The following is a 17,339-nucleotide window of genomic DNA, read 5'->3' as shown; positions in this document are numbered from 1 at the left end:
TGAAAGATGATGAGCTACCTCGCAATCTCTGGAGGCTATGTAGAGTAGCAGCTGTCGTGGTGGACGAGGACGGTCATGTCCGTAAAGTCCGTCTTGCTGTAGGAGATCGCGCTCTGGACAAAAATGGAAAACGTATTCAAGCCACCACTTATTTTGAAAGACCTGTACAGAAGGTTGTGCTGATTTGTGAAGGAGACTAGGAGCAGTAGGACATGTACTTGCATAAAGAGCTGCACTAACGATTTCTAGTCATAGTTGTGACGAGGAGCCACAGAGGAGTACGTATAGGATCATACGTTTCATGAGGAGCCATTAAAATCGGATAGCATACGACGGTTCCAAGCGCTTATGTGTGTGAAAATTGAGTCATGTTGGCTCTTTCATAAGGGTGAAGTACTGGCGACCTCTCCCCTTCATTACAAGTGAAATATGTTGATTTTGTTTCAAGCTATCATAGTATAACCACAGACCAATGTTCTTCAGGGAGACAGAGTATCGTTAATAATGACTGGAAATCGTCCTGGGCTGGACATTGTGCAATTTCATGGACTTAATGTCATTCCCTAGAGGAGAGAACATCGGGACTTTGATTTAATGAGGGACCGTGTTTCAAGGCTTGAGTTGTTGAGGAGCAAATTCGCTCGTATCATTTTCTCAAGTAATTATTTGGTCATTTGTTTTGTTGTTTACAGTTGGAATCCTTTAGTATTCCGGGTTTTTTGTAACCGTTCTAAGCAGTTTCATGGAATTTGCCGAAGTTCAGTTCAAGCCTTTGATACATTAAGTTGTGTTTTTATATGTGATGTATGTTAGGAAAATCACCCTAGGTAATTTTGAGGAGCCATGTAAGTGCGCCTTAGCGCAGTTTTGTAATCTTCAAAAGTGACGCTGAACTGCGGATACGGAAACTGGGTCGTTTTCCCGCGCTGCCTTCGCGCATGCGCTTAACCTTCGAATATTCGTCATTTTGATATTTTTGTAGTATTGTTGTGGACAACGAAACACATCTATGCAAAGTACAATAGTTCAGGCACTCATAGAGGTAATTACTAAATTAAGGCATAAATGCTTCATGCGTTGTGTTGACCATATTCAGGGAGCATTGCCATTGTATAATTCATAATCAGGCCCCTTTTATAAAGACTTTGTTCCTGCCGTCTTTGGACTTCTCGGATGTGATTTCCCGGGCCCCTTTTCTCGGCAATGTCATTTCGGAATCTCGCTATGCGTGAGCTGTATGTTTTAACTATCGTTGCCTAGGTGAATCTTGATGTATTATCATTGTATTGGTGTTCCTTTCGAACGTTCTATTAGCCCAAATTACTGTTTAATAGAGTATTTACAGCTGAGTTATTTTGGGACACCCTGTATCGCACCCTTTTGCGGGGTCACGTGACCTGCCATCGGTCTGCCTTGTAGTTCCGATTCAAAACACCAGTTGGCAGCACCTCCTTGTCCTTGTTTTATCTGAGGCAAATTGCCTATGTTAGCTTCATTTTTGTATCTTTGTAGATTTCACGGACGACACAGAAATTCGTATTAAAGTAAATCATCCCGTCGAGTCCTATGAGTTGTTTGTTGATAGTTTCGCTGCCCGCATCCACACCGGGTGATCATAGCGTTTGTCATAGTGACAAAGGTAAAACATGGGTATTTGTGCTTCATCGCAAGAAACCAGCGCGACGTCTCTTTTTAATGAGCCTTTTACTTGTGGTAGGGCTATATCAATATAGACAGTATTCAAAACATTACGCACAACAAGAGAGAGAATGCGCAAAACTGCTATGCTTGTTTGATTAAACACCGCAAACAGATAAAGCTTAGTATTTTCTCTTTTCCGTCAATTATTTCTCGTCTCTGTGTTTTTCTACACTCCAATGTGAGTTTCCTTTTGGAAACTCAAATCACGTTGGAGGTTGACATCACTTCCTTTGATACTGTAATTGTCCCTCTGTTGAAAAAGGCCTGCTGAACTATTTCTATGAAATTGATGCAAAGGTAAATGGCATTACCACCAGACAAACTGGTATCGCCCACCCATCAATCTTGAATGCCATCCCACGACAATGCGCTTAATATCTCAGAGGGTTTGGCTCGCATATCGAGAAACAGTCTTAGATCGATGAGTCTCGAGTGAATTTCAACAATGCTGTTGTGCCACAGAGTACCAGTAATGTGTGATAATAGTGATGATATCATAACAACTTTATTACCAATGATTAAGGCCATCGGCCCGTTACAATCAATACGAATTGATACACACATACGTGTATATGTATACATATATATATATATATATCAAGCCACTCAATATGACACATATCAGCAGCTATTCTAACACATAAAATACTGCACATTATCAGTTTAACCGAATTTGCGCTCATATTGAACCCCTGCAAAGTTGATTTACGCTTATTTGAGCCACACCAAAATGCAACGAACCAGAACAGCGTAACTTTGCTGCAAGTATAGATTGGAGAAGAATGAGCAACTCAAATAATATGTGTGTTTTTAAATCGTATGGCGCTCAGTTGCAATTGACCCCCTAGCCATTTGCAAGGGTTGCTATTGAATGCAAGACTTACACAAACAAAATGATACCAATCTCATCTTCATACTTGCTATAACAACTGGGCTGCTTCGATTTTTGTAAATGGGCCAACTATGAAAATGTGTACATGTATATGTGACTCGCTCTACCAAAACTAGGCGCTTGTCGCATCTGAACTTGACAGATTGATACGGACTTGTTGTTCATTTCCCTATTGTAGACCTTTTGTGAAATCTATTACAAACTGATTTGGTCACATTTCACAAAAGGTCCACAATAGGGAAATGAACAAGTCCGTATCAACCTGTCAAGTTCAGATGCGACAAGCGCCTAGTTTTGGTAGAGCGGGTCACATATTCTCTATTTTCTTAATTGATCACCTAGATAGGCGGGCACTCAACCTTTTTTTAATTTTTGAGTCCAATTAACACATTTTGTTTGCGGGTAATATTTAGTACAGGGTTGTAATGAAACAATTTAGGCAGAAGCAATCCGCTAAGTTCAACGGGTTGATTTAAAAAAGCCCCCTATGTTCAAAATTAGAACCAAGTGCTAGTTTATCTAACCAATTGTTAGATAATATTCTTCTTTAATCCATACTTGTTTGCGGTAGCAAGAAACTACCATCCAAGATTGATGTCCATTTCCGGTGTTCAACTTAATTCTTTATTTATTAGTAAAACATCTCATTTTAGTAGCTGCTATTGCACCAACTGTGAATAATTAAAAAATAACCACCAATTAGTTAAAAAGTATAGTAAAAACTATCATGAAATCGGTTAAGAATGGTTGATACTTATTTCTCAGTCGGTGCAATAGTAACCCGCAGATATAACCATGTCATTTTAGGGCCTTAGTTTTTGTAACTTCCTGTATGGTCGTGTTGGCCAGTGACCAGATTGAACTGAGTCTCAAACTGTGGTCACAAAAAATTACATCATCCACCATGACCCAGTTTTTCCTTCTCTCTAATTAAACCGTTTTTTTAAGTTTAACAGAGTAGCAAAAGTAACAATAAAATAGTTATCTTTACTAACTAAACGAGTTTCTATCTAGGGTCTGTCTTCATCCTCATTATAGGAGAAGTGCTGCAAATCATACAAATATTCATTTAATGTTAGTCGACCAAATAGAGTAAGATAGTGATATAGGGAACATGATAAATCATAACACAGGTCATAAAACAGTGCCAAATTAACCAAGATTGAGATTAGTGACCGAATTGTTCATGTTTAGTCCCGCGCTTTGAACAAATTACGGCCAATACCAACCCCTGAGCTGATTGGCTTCAACTTCGAAAATATTTACTTTTGTTATTTCATCGGGTATTACCCCTGGTGTGGTTTCTACTTATCGCAGTCGGTTCAACTAATCGATTCGGACCACTGCAACCAAACCAGTGGTAACGATGTGGCCTCAGCCAGAGCACGATGGCGTAAACATTGAAACTTCCTCACCTTGCGTTAGCGTCAAAGGGTTACTCACTTGGCTTCAGTGAAAATGACAACGAGCTGCTCGCCGATTTTTCCCCATGTACAGATTAGCGATCACGTTGACTTGACGTATGCTTATTTCTAATCGGATATACATGTATGCCGTTAAAGAAGAACTATTTTACTGGTAAGTTAGTGTTGTTATGCAGTTTTGTTTTTGATAAACATCGGGAGGATACAATCTTTTATGTCGTTTTTATATGCCGGTTGTCCTCTGGGAAGCTGTTTTGACAGTTGGCCTACTATTTACGGTAGTGGCCGTTGACAGTGATTGTGACGATCTTTGAAGACAGTCGTAACCGGACAGTTACTACAAGTGACCGGTGCAGCAGTTTGAAATGTCCTAGGATAGAATGTCCGGGGAGACATTATTCTATTGACGTGCTTTACCATGTTTACATGTAATCTCTTAGCTATTGGGGGTCATGGCCTTTATAGAACCATACCAAAAACCCGTCAGAATACAATAGGGTCGGACACTTTTTCAAGGGGACACTTTTTCTACTTCTACGCCGGCGTATCGCATAGTTTTTAATTTTAGAACCGTCGTGAAAAGGTTTATAATTTAGATAGGCAAGAGAGTGGATATTGACAATTAGTGTGTACATGAATTTGGTTTAAGAAAAAAAAAATCTATAGCCTATTTTCACGAGAAAACGTCACTCTAATCTTGGTGATTTCGTGCAGAAAATGCAACATTTGATCTGATCATTTTATTTCATCTGAAACTTCAAGTCCAAAGTATCTAAAAATTCTGAAGAATCGGCCCAAGTATAACCAGGAACAGGCCAAGCATTTGAATCGAAATACTGACCTTCCCCAGTCAATTTAGGCTATTTTACGTGCAAGGCCATTGTATTGCTCTGTCTGTTGGTGTTTCGTTAGAGAAATTCCCCAAACACAAATAATTGACGTACATGTATATGGGACCTCAAGGGCCTAGTAGTAGCTAGAGTGTAGTCGCTTGGCATAATCATGGCCATTTCTGATAGACTTCATAGTCGTTAACCTGACATAATCGATGTCAAGGGCAATTAGATACCAACTGCGGTCAGTCGATTTTTTTAGAAAGAACCTCTTGACACTATTGTGGACTAAACTCTTGAATTGGCATGAGAAAAGTTCTCCAAATGCATTTAAGGTTACACGCTGGTAATTCAGTGCGGGAGACTAGGTTGTATAGAAAAAGTTGAATTTGAATTTCTAATTCATGGTCTTAGTCACCAGTATGGATGTGTTCTTCATTATAAATAAGTATGTTTTTTTCAACATGAATTTCTTCTCTATGAAAGGAAAATAATGATGAAGTTTCAGTTCAATAGCCTAAATATTGTGGTATCAGGGGTCAAATTAACCCGTCGCGGCCGAAATGTCGCTTCACGGGTCAAAAATGGTCGAAAATGACCCCCAAAACTTCAGACCCTCAAACACTGAAACTATCACGGTCAACACACAACGAAATTTTATGGTTTGAAGAACTACCATAGGTCTATTACATCTCAGCGTATTACATTCATTAGTAATAAAATGCTAATGCATTAACCAGTTAATTTAGCGACATCTAGCAGCTTATAACCCTTTTCCAGACGTTCCAGTGTGTACCCTATTAGTCTCCGTATACCTATGAAGAATTCCATGATTTTTTGGTCATCTTTCCAGCTTATTTGGCTAGTTTTCCAAAAAAAAACTATAAAAAATCATTAATGAACCACTTTGAAATCTTCGAATCATGGGAAAAATACAGATTCTCCAAATCGGAGTACTGCAACGATTCGATTTGCAAATCATGACTCTTCAGCGTAATGTTTCCATCAAAAACGCTTTTATTGACTTATATCTTTAATCCACGGTCTTTTTACAGCTGGATGTTCATGTCGAGATAACGATCATATTCGAACCTGCTTGGAACGTCAATCAAATGAGAAAAAATTATAATCCAACCAACTGTATTTTAATGAAAGATCAGTGACGACTTATTACAGCATGTAGGCCTGCCTATACGTAGGCAAAATGTGAAGCTCAGACATGACTTTAGCATATCAATAATACATGTATAGCATACCGCTGATTCTTCTTTAAATCTAACTGTTAGCCTACAATAGTTGACCATAAGTATTTCTTGTAGCGCCTGTGTTTGGCATAAAACGACACTTATCCGCTTTTTCAAAGTGGATTGCTGTTTAAATATTTTTTGATTTAATTCAGATGGCAACCATGAAGGATCGGAGTTTATCGGATATTGCAAAGGCCATGTAAACGTGACGATAGATTTCTAGATAAAACACTGGTGAAAACATTGAAAAAGGGGATATTACACAAAGAAGATGCTTCGGTTGTTGAAATATTTACACCGACAATTATAGCGCGTCCGCTATTCTCCTATACTATTAACTACAATGGCGACTACTGTAGCAAATTCAAATCGGACTAGCGACCGAAGTATGAATGGATCAAACTCACTGAGCAGCGCACGGCGGGGACACAGGGAACGTCTCCTTCCCGAGACACTGCAATATCAGCGTAGAGGATCCTATAGAAAGCGCACAAGCAGAGACAGTATCCACAAAGAGGAACAAGAGAGAATTCCCAAAGGGGAAGGGAAGTTTGCGGGACTCAAGCGGCACCCGAAGGCCCGGGCGATGTTATCTACAGTGACTTCTCTGGCGGTGGGCAGCAGGCGGGCGAAAAACCAGTTCGCCCGCAGTCGGGAGGGCTATAAATCCAGTGATCTTGGCGCGGCACTCAAGAAACAGGTTTCGCAGATAACGCTCATTCGGCGGAACATGAAGGAGTTACATATGCATGTTACGTCACGGTTCAAGAACCCTGGGGAGGTGAGTATGTTTCCATGTTATCTTCTTCTACACAAGCGTGGCGCGGGCATGTATCACTGTGGTTCCAAGCTTAACATCTTGTTTCTGACGTCACTCCGTTTGTCCTGGTAGTCATATTTTCTATTTTTATGTTTGGGAGGAAGAAATCCAGAAGACGGCGTGATGGTTTGGAATTTTCTATTGGTTCAGCAGATTATTGAAATCTAAAATTGCTCTTGGTTCCTGTACTAGGAATCCAACGCACTCGTACTGTGTCGTCTTTCCGCTGATGTAACTCATTACCCAACAGGCCCACAATCATTTTTGGAAAGCACTACATAGTTCTTATGAACATGGAAGTATATTTTAGTAATAAGTTCCCTTAGTTGTCTTATCAGTGTTTGTTTGGTAGATTTGAAGGGCTTGTGGAAAAGAATGATAATGTGGAAACATTTGCTGTCCTGATTTTAGTCAATTAAAGCAATAAAGTAATCCGTGTTGGGCATGTTTGTGTGCCGGCATATCAGTGTGCATTGTGGCTCGAGTAAATATATGCTTTGCAGAAAATCCTGTTTTTAGATCAAGTATTGCGATTATATTCTAATTCAGTAAGTTTGAAGCTAATCAAGAACATTGGCGTCTTAGTTTACTGACGTTTATGGCTGGCGCGAGTGGACAGAATTCAGAATTATGCCACGGCATAGATCGGAATTGTGGTGCACCATAAATCAACCAATCAAAACCTCGGATCTCGTGATTTATGCCGCACTATAAATAAAACGATTGCCACTTAATTTCTGAGTGGCCTAACTATGCCACACCAGAATTCCTACTAATGCCGTGGAATAATTCTGAATTCTGTCGCGGCATAATTCACGAGATCCGAGGTTTTGATTGGTTGATTTATTGTGCACAACAAGTCTGATTTATGCCGTGGCATAATTCTGAATTTTGTCCACTCGCGTCAGCCACGGACGTCGGCATTCACCTTATTGCCTTCGTAGGCCAGTCCTACAATCAAGATTGTAAAATGCAAAAGGAAACTCCAGAGGAAAATTGAGACTTACTGCCTTTTTGGCTCACCGTTAGGGGAGTCTATACGATAGGCCTGTGTCCGTCGTCGTCGTCGTCGTCGTCCGTCGTCGTCCGTATCCTGTGTGGCACGTTTCTTAACCGCTTGTGCTTTGAACTTGAAACTTTGTACACATGACCCCCTAGGTCAGAGGTACCCTGACACTGAATTTCGGTCCGGTCTGGTTCATGACTTGGCCACCAGGGGGCCAAAACTTAAAACACAAAAAGTGTGATATGTCTCTTATTGATGATCCGTTTTCAATAAAAAAAAATATGCTAGGTACTCCTAGCAAGGATACATCACATATCATACGGGTTTTTTATTTGACCTACCTTTAAAGGTCACAGAGGTCAAATAGTGTAAATTGGCCGGCAGGCCGTAACTATGGCACGTTTCTTAACTGCAATGACTATTGATCCCAAATTTGGTACACATTTACCCCTTAGTCAGGTGATCTCAGGGACCGAAGTTTGGTCCAATATGATTCACCACTTGACCACTAGGGGGCAAAATCCAAAAACCTTAAAAAATGTGATTATTCCTTAACTTCTTGCCCGATTGCCACTAATTTGATATCATGGGTACATCTAACCACCATACAGTATATGTCACACAGGTTTTTAATTTGACCTTCTTGTCAAGGTCACAGAGGTCAAATGGCGTAAATTGGCCGTCAGGCCGTAACTATGGCACGTTTCTTAACTACAATGACTATTGATCACAAATTAAGTACACATGTACCCCTTGGTCAGGTGATCTCATGTACCGAAGTTTGGTGCGATCTGATTTGCCGTTTGGCCTCCAGGGGGCCAAATCCTAAATTCTTCAAAATGCCATTATTCCTAGTTATTACTTGCCCGATTGGCACCAATTTTATATCATAGGTACATCTAATTCTAACAACCATTCAATGTGTCACCCTGATCTTTTTTGATTTGACCTACTTTTCAAGGTCACAGAGGTCGAATGTACTGTAAATTGGCCATTTTGGGGAAATTGTAATTGCTTGGACCTACATCAAACCTAACACTACATGACACAATACCATGCTCTTTATCCATCTTTCCTCCACATGAGGTGAGCACAATGGCCCTGGCCATTTCATTTATTGTAGGGTAGAGGTAGTTGTCATATTGTCATATTGTCATTTGTCGATATTTCCCTTGGTGGTTCTTCTTGCAACGATTCTTTTGTACATTTTGTTTTGATACCAGGCTTTTGGGTGATGGGTATACATGAAACGTTTTCGTACTCTTTTCGTTATACTTTAATTATAAGCTAGTTGATAAAAACAAATGCCGATGAGGTCATTTTGGGATATTGTGTTAGAAAGTTAGTTACAGCTTGATTGCATCATGTTATTCTATGCGTGTAATTTGAAACGAATGTACCTATGTCTCAAGGAGTTCGTCAACCTATTTTCGGACACATTCACAGTTAACCTACAGATCGTCAAACAATCATATCCCGCAAAAAAATGTCAAAATAATCGCAGCTAACACTTCTTCAAGTCTATCATGTTTGTGAACAGTGCATCTGTGGTGTATGATTTAGTAACATATGATTAGTTAGCTAAACTTATATAGTCTTGCAGAAAACCAAAGTCAGGGTATTAACCCTTCCATTGTATCCGATTCAAAAGATTAATTCCACTACATGTATAGCAGTGATCAATCAAAATACTTATACTATATTTAAACTTTTTTAGCATAGTTAATGTAGCTTGGTTGTTTAAAATAAGTTGGCAACGTGGCCTTACTTAAATTTGCCGTTGTCTTCTCATTCAGTTAAGTCCATTTAGACTTAACGCTGGGTTACTACCGGTAAACATGTTTTGACCAACCGGTATTTTTAAAGGTCACACTAAAGAGCATGTCGAACATTTAAAAAGCCTGTGTATGCGTGTATGCCTGTATGCGTGCGTATGCGTGTGCATGGGGGTGAACCGACCAAGATGACAGTATGTGTGGGCCTAAATCCCGCTAAATTTCTTGTAAGATTCTGGTTTAAAATCTAGTCTCCTCTATAATTTTACAACATTTTGGTAAGATGATATCAAACCAGAATCAAATGTTCTTCTTCTAAGCATTCGATTTTCTATTTATGGCTATACTACACTATCAAAAAGGCCTATGTCTCTTTTAAACCTGGTTGTCGTTTATTTTGTCCCTCCCTTGATCCCCAGAGCTTGGCCTCCAATGATGCTCCGTATGACCAAGTGGCCAATCTCTCGGTGTACCAGAGTGGGCAGTTGATCTGGAGTACATGTTCTAGTGTCTGATTAGATGTGTTGCACTGGCACTTTCCGCACACGGCTATGTTCATCCTCTTGAGGTCGGCTTTTAGTCTGCAATGACCAGAATCAAATGAATCAGCTTTCGGCCAGGGGCTCCATTGTCTTTTGTGCATATGTAAATATTTGTATTGTGTTACAGGCAAAGGCGCTGTTCAAGAAGTGTGTCCGCAGGGCGGTGATATTTCTGGCCTGGGTGTCTGTCCTAAACGAGTAGGTATCTCCATGTTTCTCCACTCGGCAACGTCGAAACAGAGGAAAGAGAGGAAAGGAGTTAAAATCATGTCTTATGAGAGGTCATCATTGCGTATTTATCGTAAACGTTGAACATACGGTATTACAATGCCTGTTTATATATTATGCTGTTTTGTATGATTTTCGAAATTTTCCAAACTACTTTTTATTGTCTAATTAAATGGTCTGCAGTGGGACAATGTCCGGAATTACCAAATCTCCAAGCTTGACCATGGTTACCGTCGCTAATAAGAGATCAACCTGCCCTCACAGACTACCACAAGTACCAGACACAACATCACACGCGTATACAAAATATAAATGTATCTTAATAAAACTGCCCTGAGAAGGAGGTCGCTTGTTCGAGAATTTCCCAGACTTATTATGATGTCACAGATATCGGCTGCAGGCCGAGCCCCAGTCCTCTGTTTTCTCCATGTCCTCTATTTCGACGTGGCCACTCATCCTGTCCACCACTATGAACTCACCACGTGTTGTGTTACATTTGCTATGTTATTTGTTATGTACATGTAGGAGTGGCAAGTGCACATATACTAATTTGGCCGAGATATGACCTTGTTTAGGGTGGACATTTCCCTGACCAAGTGGGATTAACCTCCCTCAATAACACAAAATGTTGTAAATGTACTCGTCTTGTCTTTTTGCGGTTGTGCCCTACGGTACTGATCCTTTATACTTCGTGCACGTGTACACAGATCTTTGGTGTACGTGCATGTCGGTACCGAAAACGGGTTGTCATAGTTCCAGATCACTTCAGGGTTGACCAAAGGCACCACCAATTAGGCTAGAACTTGAAATCCTAAAGCAATTGGAACTCCTTCAAAGTGATGTGAATGCCTCTTTCGAGGGTGGGAGTCGGTTCTCTGGAAAAGGAAGAACTGACTCCCAACCTTGACATTTCAAGATTTCAAGTTCTAGGCAAACAGGTTGCGCCTGTGGCCAACCCTTAACAAAAAAGCCATACCATTCTGTCCCTTTGTAGAGAGTTAACTAATTTAGTACATGAACAATATCTTTATTTATGTAATGATAACATCATTACTTTCCAAATCTACTGTTTACAGAATACAACAAAAATACAACTCTTAAAGTGCAGAAAAAAATTCAACTAGCCTGAGCAAAATATCATTATGATAGTGTGTTTACAGTGGGTGATATGAATAAAGACTAGCAAATGCTTTTATCTAAAACTCCATGTACATTTACACTGGGCCTTTCTGTACAAAACTGAAGTAAAAGCAATTGCTAGACTTTATTCATATCACCCATTGTCTTTGTCGTCGCAACTACACCTCGTCTCTGAAAAATAAGTCTGAATATCAGCTGCTGTAGCTTGAAGCAAACAAGCGTTAAAAACAACTGTTAGCATGTAGCAGGTGAAGTTCCAAATGCAACATTCCGTCAATTGATTTGCACTTTCTGTAAATGCATCCACATGCTTATTTAGCTCAAGTTAATGAAATATGCATATTTTCTCGACTAATCAATAATTATTGGTAATATTTGGTTAATATTCGCGCTCACGTTTGTGTAACATTGGTAACACTAGCGACAGATCATGCTTAATTGTTATTGATCAGTTACCAGTAACTTTGTTTTATGCTGGTGTCAAGTTAGTATTCATTGTTTAGGAAACCCTAAAAAATAAGAATATCATGGTATACACAATACTGAACTTCCAGCGGTATTGGCTCCGTTACCTCCGCCCACACCACTGAAGAAATACGTGTCATTTCTCTGTACTTGACGGTGCACCTCACTCAAATTTGAGCAGATTATGCCGTATGCAATGTACACTATCTCTATGCGGTAAATAAAGCAGCATAAGGTGAACCCGTTTTTCGATCACACAGACCTTATTTTCGATGGACACTGGGCTTACTGGACTTTGCGCAACGAAACGAAACGAGCGAAATGGGGGAGCGACCATTATGTTTTACCCCGGTACGTCAAGTTCGATACATGGTGTCAGTCACCAGTGAGTGATGACCCACATCCACCCAGGCAGCTGAGACACATGTCTTGTTGGACATGCCTACCGATTTTTACTAAATAAAAGCATAACTTCACTTCACACTTTTCGGGGTTGAAAATGTACTCACGTAAATCACCAAAATTACATGCCAAATTCGCACATGACCTGTTATTTCTCAAAGCTTGGAAGCTCAAATGTCTGAATGTAATGTATGCACGTAATGTATACTCTCAGCAAGCGAATAGTTTTGATCGTCGGTTTTTGATACGAATCATTTCCTGTATGGCCGTTACAAGCCGTTGTCTGAATATGATGTGAACCTGTTAACCGTTCAATGCTGCTCCCGCAGTACGCTGTACCCGCAAATGTTCAATGAACAAAATGCTGATAATGACTTACACGGCTTGTTCGCATCGTAAACATAGTGGTACCCGGGTTAACTGTCTTTGCGTTTGGCCTAATTTTACAACGATTACTCCCCATGCAACCACGATCTAGGATGGACAGGCTGTGTATTATGAATAGGAAAAGTCACCTAGGGACCGTTGCGTAGAATACCTTTTTGGCGAAATATTGCGCAAAGTCGAGTAAGCCTGGACACTGCACTGTTAATATGAGCTGGATTAAAATACCTGAATTTAGAACGAACCGCTCTTTACAGTGTAAATGCACTATGCGCAAACGAAGTCTCGTTTTGAATTCAACTGTTATGGTGAGGCAACCATAACCGTGTGGGTTAGTGCAAAATGTGGAACCTGTCAAAAAGCATTTAAAACCACATTGTTCGTTGTTTAATTTGAGATATTTTAGACCAACCTAACCACAACCGCTGAATTCAAACAGAGGCCTCGTTTGCGCATAGTGCATTTACACTGTAAATTGCGGTTCGTAAATAAAATTCTATTGATGCTTATAGTTATCAAAATGCTATTTTCATTTTGGTAATGATGATTATTATAAAACCCTTGGGAAATTCAACCAATCATTTCACATCTTTCGGGCCTTTTCAGAAAAAGCAATAACGTAGCCCGCCAGTTCCGGACGTTCACAGACATGGTGGCTGAAATTGATAATGAAGACGAGTACGAGTCGGAAAACCTAAAGGAACTGAAGGAGGCCGGGCTCTCCTTCGATAAGAATTACTTCAAGGCAACGAAAGAGGTGAGCGGTTTTCAGTAGGAAACGCGCAGCTAATTTTTGAGGGTATTCTAGAACCCTTGAATGAGGACGTTAAACTTATGGATTTCATCTCAACCCAGCTTCAAATCAATGCGGATGACATGTTGGTGATCCATGAGTCACAATCCAGTAAATCAAGCAGTCCAGTGATCGAGCTTTTTCGAATACCCAAGACTCTTTCTCACTCATCATGATATTATCTCGATCCAGGTTCGGCTAACACCCGAGGTCCTTTCCATCCTCACCCTCTCCCCCGACGCTAGGACAGATGAAATGTGTCAACAGGTAGGTCCACATGCTTGCCCTCCCGGAAAGCTCCTCCACAAACTTCGTCATTTCATTCATTTCTTTCATATTTTCCTTATTACAACATTCAGCTGCGAATAAAAGTTCGTATCAATAGTTGTTAAGCCTAATCGTGCATGAACAGCCGAAATAGCTCAGTTGGGAGAGCGTTAGACTGAAGATCTAAAGGTCCCTGGTTCGATCCCGGGTTTCGGCATTTATGACTATATTTTTCTTCCAAATGGCATTACATGTCGTCTTTTTGGAAGCCACCGACAACGAACCATAAATACATGTATATAATTTCTTTTTTAATTATCAGTTCATAACATGCCTTTCGTCCCAATGAGAGCAGGTGAACGAAAGTAATACCAGGAGATTTCTGATGAAATCACCATAACCAATAGCTCCAATGACAATGTCAGTTTAGATGTCATATTCTAAAACAACTGGGTTTAGAACGAATCGCACAATATAGTGAAAATGCACTGAGAGCCAATGAAGCCTTGTTTTTAATTCAGCCGTTATGGTTAATAGGCAACCATAACCGTTTGGGTTGGTGCAAAATGTGGAAGCATTTCAAAACATTAAAACCACATTATTCGTTATCTAATTTGAGATGTTTTAGAATAGAAATTGATACCTCACTGTCGGTAGTGATTGTCTCACTACGCCTCGGTTTTGGTCTACATTTTAGCTCAACTCTCGCGGTTTTGTTGAGAAAACCAATACCTCCAGTTCGGTATCAATTCCTTAAACCTTCATTTCAGGTGCTACAAAGACTTCAAGCCATGAAGATTTTTTCAGACTACCCTATCCACATCCAGGAAAAACTTTGCCGGGCAGCCTGGTACTTACCGTAAGTATAGGTTAGCAGAAGCAGTGTCGTATCATCGGTTCGAATAAAAGATGGTCAAACATCTCGACCACTCAACCTATTATGCTGACAAGGAAACAGATAAGTGGCACCCCTGTTTTTTCATGAAGATTCACGCCATGCATTCTATGCACAAGGGCACAAGTGACCACGTGGAGGTTTTTCAGCGAAGTAAAAAGAATCTGAAAAATAATTTGGAGTATTGTATTTTACCGAGATAAATTCAACGGGTTGCATACATGTTCTTGTGTTGGCCAAAAACCATTGAACTCAAAAACCTTCATAGCTATGAGTTTGGCCCACAGCATTCTTTGACAATTAATTCCTTCCATGATTTCCTTCTAGTTTACCGCCGAAGAAACGTATCATTCAAGAGGGTCATCACGCTGAAAACTTCTACGCTGTGCTATCAGGCCAAGGTAAGCGAACCTCACACTAGTAGGAGGCTTCTTCCGACTTAACGGTTTCTCTAACTTTTTCCTGATTTATCCGAAACAAGTCTAACAATGTCCGACTTTTCCCCGAAAAGTCGGATTTCGAGAAAACTTGTGAAAAGGTCTAGGCTTCCCAAATAAGGCATTAATTATCAAAGGCCTATGTTGATTGAGGATCACTCTCATTAACCCCATTCAACATAGGCCTTTAAGCTTAATTGCCCTATTTTGGGAAGCCCTGGTATTTTTCACAGATTTTTTAGAAATCCGACCTTTCAGGGAAAAAACGGACAATATCGGATTTTTTTCCGATAAAATTAGGAAAAAGTTAAGAAGTCGGAAAAAGCCTACGGCTAGTGTCAGTGATTTGCATTCTGTTGCAAACATGTACCAGGGCCTTTCCCCTTTATAATACAACTTCCTAAAAGAACGACAGAGGAGTAGTCCGGTACTCTTTCCTTGTCAAACAATCACGATGTTCTCTTTGGTTGAGGTGGAGTACCATGTCCACGCATCTTTCTGCCTATTGTTTAGTTTGTTTGTGAGTTTGCTTGACAATCAGCTATGCCGTTATATAATCTGGGTCCGGTTGTTCAAAACTTGGTTCCAAACCTGGCGTTAACTTGAAATCGGCGCTTTCTGCTATACATTCCTGTTTGAACAACCGAGCCCTGGTGACATCTGCATCACTTCACCAAATGGCTCTGTCGGTTTAGCCCCCGGGGTTTAGCCGCAACTGTAGTAAAAAGAAATATGTGTAATAAAACAAGGAAAAGTTTAACTTTGAGGTACGCCCATGATTTGGAAACATTTTCCAGAGTCAACATTAGCGCTTTGAGTAGCATTTGTAATCGAGCGTAATGCGTTAATGCAGTCTAAAAGCCAAACGGCTTTTTTTAACTTGGTCAACAATAATGCAGGATTTTAAAACAGTTTATGTGCAGTTCGGATGTTTGGTTAACTCTAGGCTTGTACCATAAACATTGCCAAAATCCATAAACCGAAATGAATCAACCGAAATTCGCATTACAGCAAGATTTGTATAACGAGGCATTTAGGTTTATCAGGTGGACATTCCAGTCATTTACTTAGGTTAGCATTGTGCTGTTACAACTCATATACATACTAATTGTATCGTATAGACTTAAGATTGATAGAAAAGCATTCTCACACATGTATCAGTTCATTACGAGGAGCCAAAGATGTTGATATACCAATATCAATCGTTAACCAATCTTTCATACCCTTGACCACCTAGGTCAATTACAACCCATCAATTTACACATACACCGCACAAAAAAAAGAATATAAAACCATGAGAGTCATAATGTGCTTTTGATGTGGATGATGATATTTACGAATGTAGGTAAAATCCCAACGGTTAATTAAAATCCGAAGGAAAAAATTATAACGGTAAAAATCCTTACTATAAAAATTCGAACGGTAAAAATCCCAAAAAGGTTTAGGTAAAATGTAGGTAAAAATCCGAAAATTTATAAATTTTCCAGAATCTTTTAATTTTCAAATATATTCTGAGATATTTTGAATATTCTGAGATTTTTGGAAATATTTTTGCTATTTTTTATTCATTTTGGAATGTACTTGTTCACCTTTTTTTTACTGAAATTGTCTTTGATAAAAAAAATCATGAATGACTACAACATCCCCATCCCTTGTTAAAAAGGGAGTTAATTCACGTTTGCATAAAATCTGAATTCTGTTTTAAAGTTTGAAAACATAATTTTGAATGCATGAAGTAATTCAATTCAATTTCTTAACATATTTTTAATAAATATGTGAAGAAATTGGATTTGCATTTAGAAACAATGGACATATTTAAAAATGAGTTTTTTTAAGAAATAAAGTTTTGTTCAATTTTTTTTCAAATTGGTAAAATATGCTAAAATTTGGTATTTTTACCTTTCGGATTTGTTACCATTAGGATTTTTTCCGTTGGGATTTTTACCGTTAGGATCTATACCGTTGGGATTTTTATCGCGTACCGTTATTTACATGTAAAAACCGAATGATAGATTTTTAACCTATTCTTGTCAGAATCAAATCCACATTGTTGGTCAGTAACCGTGCTAAAGCCAAATAAGCCAATGT

The 17,339-nt window shown here is 39.4% G+C and overlaps 1 protein-coding gene, 1 long non-coding RNA gene and 1 other non-coding gene across 6 annotated transcripts in view; all 3 read left to right on the top strand.

The window, feature by feature from the left end:
* LOC135493767 (uncharacterized) overlaps positions 1 to 17,339 on the top strand; it is a 115,718-nt gene that overhangs the window by 39,618 nt on the left and 58,761 nt on the right. The gene's annotated exons all lie outside the window — the stretch shown is intronic.
* The window catches only part of LOC135493585 (uncharacterized), a 33,425-nt gene that overhangs the window by 6,370 nt on the left and 9,716 nt on the right, over positions 1 to 17,339 (top strand). For 3 of the 4 annotated variants that reach the window (XM_064781010.1, XM_064781009.1, XM_064781007.1), the window contains exons 1-7: positions 3,929 to 4,171; positions 6,250 to 6,878; positions 10,368 to 10,438; positions 13,466 to 13,616; positions 13,845 to 13,919; positions 14,690 to 14,778; positions 15,142 to 15,215. In XM_064781010.1, coding sequence (XP_064637080.1) covers positions 6,441 to 6,878; positions 10,368 to 10,438; positions 13,466 to 13,616; positions 13,845 to 13,919; positions 14,690 to 14,778; positions 15,142 to 15,215 — 898 coding nt within the window. In that variant the 5' untranslated portion in view covers positions 3,929 to 4,171; positions 6,250 to 6,440. Of the gene's footprint in view, positions 1 to 3,928; positions 4,172 to 6,249; positions 6,879 to 10,367; positions 10,439 to 13,465; positions 13,617 to 13,844; positions 13,920 to 14,689; positions 14,779 to 15,141; positions 15,216 to 17,339 lie in introns of those variants that run through there. The other variant, XM_064781011.1, reaches the window with a different exon arrangement.
* Positions 14,064 to 14,136, top strand: Trnaf-gaa (transfer RNA phenylalanine (anticodon GAA)). The gene has a single exon. It is a non-coding gene; the product is annotated as a tRNA-Phe (tRNA).

Source organism: Lineus longissimus, chromosome 9 (genome assembly GCF_910592395.1).
Source record: "Lineus longissimus chromosome 9, tnLinLong1.2, whole genome shotgun sequence".
NCBI classification, from domain to species: Eukaryota; Metazoa; Nemertea; class Pilidiophora; order Heteronemertea; family Lineidae; genus Lineus; species Lineus longissimus.
This window is presented reverse-complemented; position numbering and strand designations above follow the sequence as displayed.